Source organism: Carassius auratus, chromosome 40, assembly GCF_003368295.1.
Source record: "Carassius auratus strain Wakin chromosome 40, ASM336829v1, whole genome shotgun sequence".
In the NCBI taxonomy this organism is placed as follows: Eukaryota; Metazoa; Chordata; class Actinopteri; order Cypriniformes; family Cyprinidae; genus Carassius; species Carassius auratus.
The window spans coordinates 20,189,481-20,195,480 of record NC_039282.1 but is presented as its reverse complement, the minus strand read 5'-3'; the positions used below and the strand labels follow the sequence as shown (position 1 = coordinate 20,195,480).

General features: G+C 36.5%; 2 protein-coding genes across 2 annotated transcripts in view; one reads left to right on the top strand and one right to left on the bottom strand.

Moving 5' to 3' along the window:
- LOC113058824 (START domain-containing protein 10-like) overlaps positions 1-6,000 on the top strand; it is a 122,197-nt gene that overhangs the window by 35,340 nt on the left and 80,857 nt on the right. The window lies entirely within an intron of this gene.
- Positions 3,466-4,769, bottom strand: LOC113058827 (T-cell surface glycoprotein CD3 epsilon chain-like). Its single transcript, XM_026227075.1, has 5 exons — positions 4,693-4,769; positions 4,396-4,605; positions 4,184-4,315; positions 3,958-4,010; positions 3,466-3,862 (listed from the first exon to the last, which is right to left on the bottom strand). Exons 1-5 carry the CDS (start codon positions 4,751-4,753, stop codon positions 3,812-3,814), a joined length of 507 nt encoding a protein of 168 aa, XP_026082860.1. The 5' UTR covers positions 4,754-4,769; the 3' UTR covers positions 3,466-3,811.

Here is a 6,000-nt window from a genome sequence, read left to right as displayed (position 1 = left end):
CAAAGCATTTAGACAACAAAGAGAATATTTTAACATCTGAACATTTATTTATATATTAGAACTTATGTAAATATATAACTAATATAGAAATGTCATATATACCCATAGATGCATATTGAAATAAATAAATAAATATAAATAATTATAATCATGATTTTCCTTTGAAACATTATGTACACGTGTAACAGTATTCTTTTAGTTTTGGCTAAAAAAATATACATATAAACACGCACACACACATATTCATACATAATAACCAGTACTATTATAAGAGCAACTCTCGTCAAGATGAAGATCATGTTAAAGCTCATGATTTCTGGTTGATAGCAGATCGTTGATGTTGGTAATCATCTGTGTGTCGTGTGTCATCTGTGTGATTTTGGCATGTGCTTGTGATGATGTAGTGTGTGTTTGTGTGTTGTTTAGCGTCTGAACATGCGTTCGGATGAGTACAGCGCTCTACAGCCGCAGCGCAGACAGAAGAACAAGCAGTCCGTCTAACCCTGAAGACCCCGCTTCATCTTCATTCCTCCGTCACTTCTTCTCATTCATGATCCTGGAAATGTAGACATTCAACACTTGATGCTTTAGATACATGAATCTGTCTTTACTATTAGCTGTGCTGTTGACCCATTAAAGACTCTTTATAATAAAATTCTTTAAAGAATTTGAGTTTCCACAATCTCTGTTTCTCAACACTCAGCTCAGATTTATTAAAACTCCTCGAACAGCTTCTGTGTGGATAAACACTGGATCATTTCTTATCACTTTGACACAGAATACATTCAGTGAAATCATCTTTCAGTTGACATCAACTCTTTCTCACTACAAAACTCACTTTACACGTTTACATGCTCTTCACAAACCTGATCAACTCCAGTTCAACACTAAACTCAACCAGACAGAAATCTGAGCAGTTTCTACAGTAATACCAGAGTGAAGTCCTTTACAAATCTGTGTGTGTGTGTGTGTGTGTGAGTGTGTGTGTGTGTGTGTGAGTGTGTGTGTGTGTGTGAGTGTGTGTGTGTTTGTGTGTGTGTGTGTTTGTGTGTGTGTGTGCGTGTGTTTGTGTGTGTGTGTGTGTGTGTGTGTGTTTGTGTGTGTGTGTTTGTGTGTGTGTGTGTGTGTGTGTTTGTGTGTGTGTGTGTGTGTGTGTGTGTTTGTGTGTGTGTGTGTGTGTGTTTGTGTTTGTGTGTGTGTGTGTGTGTGTGTGTGTGTGTTTGTGTGTGTGTGTGTGTGTGTTTATGTGTGTGTGTGTTTGTGTGTGTGTGTTTTAATCATCTGTCTTTGTCTCTTTATTATTAGTTACCGGTTTGTTTCTGGTATTTTTCTCTGTGGTTTCCGTTCAGAGCTGAGAAAAGCAGCAAACCACCTACAGCACAATATCAGCACTCACATCAACCTCACACACACACACACACACACACACACACACACACACACACACACACACACACACACACACTCACTCACACACACACACACACACACACACATGTTCTGTCTGTATGCGGCGTGTGAATGTTATAATTGAGTTACACTTCAGAATAATGCTCTGTTGTTAACGAGTTAAACAGGAAGTAACTGTTTAACATTAACACTGAACTCAATCATACAAACTAATATGAAAGTAATAGCAGGTTTAGGATAAAAGTAGTTATTAATTAGCTAGTCGATAATTGCTCAACAAAAATATACTCATTTAGAAGTACTTGTGAACTATGACTAATAAAGAATAACCAATTAATTACTAATCACAACAGTAATACGTCTGAAAACATTATAGTTCAATATGTACAATACAATACAGCTCTACAATGAATCCAAAATGTTGCTGCTAGATGAATATTTATCGAGCAGAAAGAACACACGTCTGTTCATCAGTAACAGCTCATCTCATCTCATCTCTTCAGACGTGTGTGGATCGAGAAGCTCGTGTTCTGAACAGAACATCTCATCAGTGTTCATCCCGAAGACACAGCTTCACTTTCACGACTTCATCATCTGTTCCTCCATCATCTTCAGGAATCAGCTGAAAACACGTCTGCTCCGTCTACATCTGACCCTCGAGCTCGACCTCTAGTGTACCATTCTAACTCCACTTTAGCTGTTCGTCTTTTTATTAAAAAACAACAGCAAATAAACTAGCTTTCTATTTTTTTCTGTTCTTTCTGCTTGTTTGTCTTTGTGTGTGTGTGTGTATGTGTGTGTATGTGTGTGTATGTGTGTGTGTGTGTGTGTTAGGATAACCGAGACTTATTATTTGCACGTGAATAAAATGACTCTTTTGTTAGATTTGACTGTTTTTATTGTCATCATTTGTAAGTCACTTTGGTTAAAAGCAACTGCTAAATGACTAAATGTAAATGTGAAACATAATAAATTACTTTTAATTTAATTTAATTTAATTTAATTTAATTTAATTTAATTTAATTTAATTTAATTTAAAAACACGTTAACAAGGCAAAGCTTGAGTAATTAGTGAGGAGGTGACTTGGATTTCATGAGTAATTTAACCCTTTAACTGTCACCCCGTCCCGTATACGGGACACCTACCTTTACTTCACTATATTACAATTAAATCTAATCTAATCTTGACAAACTATATATCGTTGGAAAGGGCTAAGACTCCCAAATATATATTTTACCAATGTTTTTGTTTACAATTATGTAAGAAAAGTAATAGATTAATTTATGACAAGAGTGCAGTCTCAAAAATCTAAATAATAACAGGAGTTTTGACCTTTGTTTAAAAAAAAAGAATTCTTCGTTGAATTTTTCTCTATCACATTTTAGAAATCATCAGAAATTTTTTATCAACTGAAAACTTAAAATCTCAAAATTCATCCCTTAAATCCCTTTTTAAAATTAGACATTGCATTACCATGTAAATGGTACATCAATATGATTAAATTAAATTAAATTAAATTAAATTAAATTAAATTAAATTAAATTAAATTAAATTAAATTAAATTAAATTAAAATTAAATATGATGTTACAAAATATTTTCATTCATGAATTATAAAAATAATAAAAATTATAAAAAGTTTGGAACGTGCACTATAAAGTCTATGTTCAAAACTGTGAGTGACGGTTTTTAATAAATTATTAAATATGTGTAATATCTGACGGCTGTGTGTTTCTGCGAGGCACAGACTCTGGAAGATGTGCTTCTGTGCTTCACGGCGTGTAAAAACAGTCAAAGAGAAGATGATTATATGCTCCGCAGGTGTTTGGAGTCAGAGACACTGATCTCAGCTCGTGAGCGTCAACCACATCACTTCAGCATCTCTCACTTTTATAATGAATTATTATTCTGTTTAAGTTTGACATAAACTGAGAACATACGTCCATAATGTTGAACTACCTGTTACTTCATGCTTTGTTAGCTACAGAGCATTATTCTAAAGTGTTAGCAATAACTGTATAAAGTACAAACTCCCATCAACACTCAACAACTTACAGAAAATCATCTTTATTTCCGTCTGTATTTCCTCCGCTCGCTTCATTCAGCTGCTGCTTTAAATAATTCTGAACCAGATAAAAACATCAGAACATGACAAATTCTGTGAAAGTAAGAAGCTTAAGAACATGAAAGCGTGTTTCCTAACAGAAAGCACAGATGACAGCGGTGTTTGTTCAGTGTTTGACATGCTGATGTTTCCATCTTGAGTTTCCGATGTTTCTGAGCACATCTTTCCACACACAACACTGATCTGTGAGTCACATCAACATGAAGAAGACAGAACCCAAACAAACGTTTAAGAAACACTATGAATCACCAGAGTATGATTTACAGTAAAGCCGTGTCTATCTGATTCCTGAGTAGACAGCATTGTTCCGTGTCTTCGGATCCAGAGGCTGTAAAACAGCACAGAGAGCATTGAGACGGGTCAGAGACGCTTGTGTTTCAGAGTATCATCATCGGTCTCATCTAATAACGCTCAGATACATACCGCATAGTCAGGGTTAGGAGGAGGAGGAGGGTTCGCTGGTTTGGGATTTGATGCTGTGAATTAAGACAAATAAAACAATGACATTATTTTACGATCACAACAGTAAAAAAGCTCAAACTAAAAAAACTTCAAAACACAGACTCGGGTCATTCTCAAATCATTGCGCTAAAACAGCTGGATGTTCAGATAGTTTCAGGTTTTGGAGGTCATGGGGTGTGTTCTGTACCTCTCTTCTGTGGACCACCACACTTCTTGGTAGCGAGGAAGATGAAGAGAATAACTACTCCTGTAAACGCCACGTCTCCGAGTATGATCCCCGTCGCCCTCAGCCTGCTCAACTCATAGCAGTTCTCACAGACTGACGGAGAGAAAGAGTGTTAGTATTATAATGCATTCTGGGTAAAAACAGTGTCTTTGTGATGAAGAGTGTTTCCTCACCCTGTACTCTGAGGTAGAACCCATGCTCTGTATTGCCATATGTACATCTGTAGAATCCTTTAACTATCCCCTGCACAGCTTCAACTTCCATGGTTGGACTGCCTTTATGCTCTGTCATTTCCTTTTCGCTTTTGTCCTTATACCACTTTATTTCACCTTCACCTCCAGTGCAACGGATAACGACAGCATCTGATTTGATCTCTTCTATTTCTTTGACAGAGAGAAACAACACAAGAAGCGTGAATCACGAGAAGCAGGCTGTCTGTGATCAGCTCAGGTAATAAATGAAGATCTCACCTTGACTCAGAGCTGGATTCAGAGCCGCGGCGAGCAGAAACATGAAGCTGATGAGAATCATGGCTGCTGATGCTTTAATGTGCTGAAGTCGATGTGAAACGATCTCACCTCTCTGTCTCTGAGTCTTTACAGGAAGAGGAAACCTCAAACGCCTTTCACGTGCCCTCATTCTCTCGTTCTGCTCGGGTTTATCAGCACATCTGCTCCGTTTCTCTCAGAAACTCTTCAGGCTCGTCTAGAACTTCATTAAACCTTCAGATGAAAACCTTCGCTCAGAGCCTTAAATCATCTTCTCTTGTCTGTTAATGATGTGCATGTTTCTAAAAGCATCATGTCTGTTTTTAGACATACAGCACTGAAAAGAAAAATCTGAAGTTAATGAAAAGATTCTGCAGCATTCAGGAACCTCGATCTGAGGATCTGTAGATACAAATATCTATGTTACTTTTTATTCTCTTTCTCTGTGTTACTCTTTATTCTCTATCAACACATGTAGAAACAGTACAAACACACACACTCTCTCTCTCTCTCTCTCTCTCTCACACACACACACACACACACACACACACACACACACACACAGTGTTGCAGTGGTGTTCAGTGTGCAGCAGCGCCACCGTGTGTTGAAGAGCAGACAGTGATTCTCTCTGAGTTCATCTACAGCTGAGCAGGTCACAAACTGAAGTCAGAAAAGGCCAAAATGCGAATGCAAAAAAATAAATAAAAAAATTGCAGTTTGATAAAATACAGTTTTTTTAATATGTTGTTTTATAAATAAAATTGCAGTTATGTTATTATTCTGAATCAGAATCATAAACTTACATTACAGAGAGATTTTTGAAAGGCATTCATATCTCTAAATATTATAGTGCAGTAAAACAATGACACGAAGACACTAATCACAATTGAATTTTGTATTTCGATGCATTTCATCAACGGGGGAATTTAACTTTACACATGAATACTGCAGTACAGAGCGTCATTACAGTATTTCACAATTGCTAAAACACATTTCTTGAAACCTTCACCCATATTCTCAAAACTTTAAACACAAAACCCAGTCTTTAAACTACATTCACAAAACCCCTGACTCTTCTGGAGAAATCAAATACTTGCCTCAAAACCATTTGATCTGTGCTCAACATCAAACAATGCTTTCAAAACATAAACACATCCAGTCAATATATAAACACTCATCAGCATTCAATAGACACTACATCAAAAAATTGACAACACAGCGTCCAGGGCACGTAGTTACAGATATATATATATTATTTATTTCATATAGAAAATAATGTTGCTATAAAT

Coding starts and splice junctions, on each gene's coding strand:
- LOC113058827 (XM_026227075.1), bottom strand. CDS start 4,753: ATGATTCTCATCAGCTTCATGTTTCTGCTCGCCGCGGCTCTGAATCCA. Junction 4,606..4,692: donor GAATCCAGCTCTGAGTCAAG/GTGAGATCTTCA, acceptor TCTCTGTCAAAG/AAATAGAAGAGATCAAATCA. Junction 4,011..4,183: donor TGGTGGTCCACAGAAGAGAG/GTACAGAACACA, acceptor CTTAATTCACAG/CATCAAATCCCAAACCAGCG.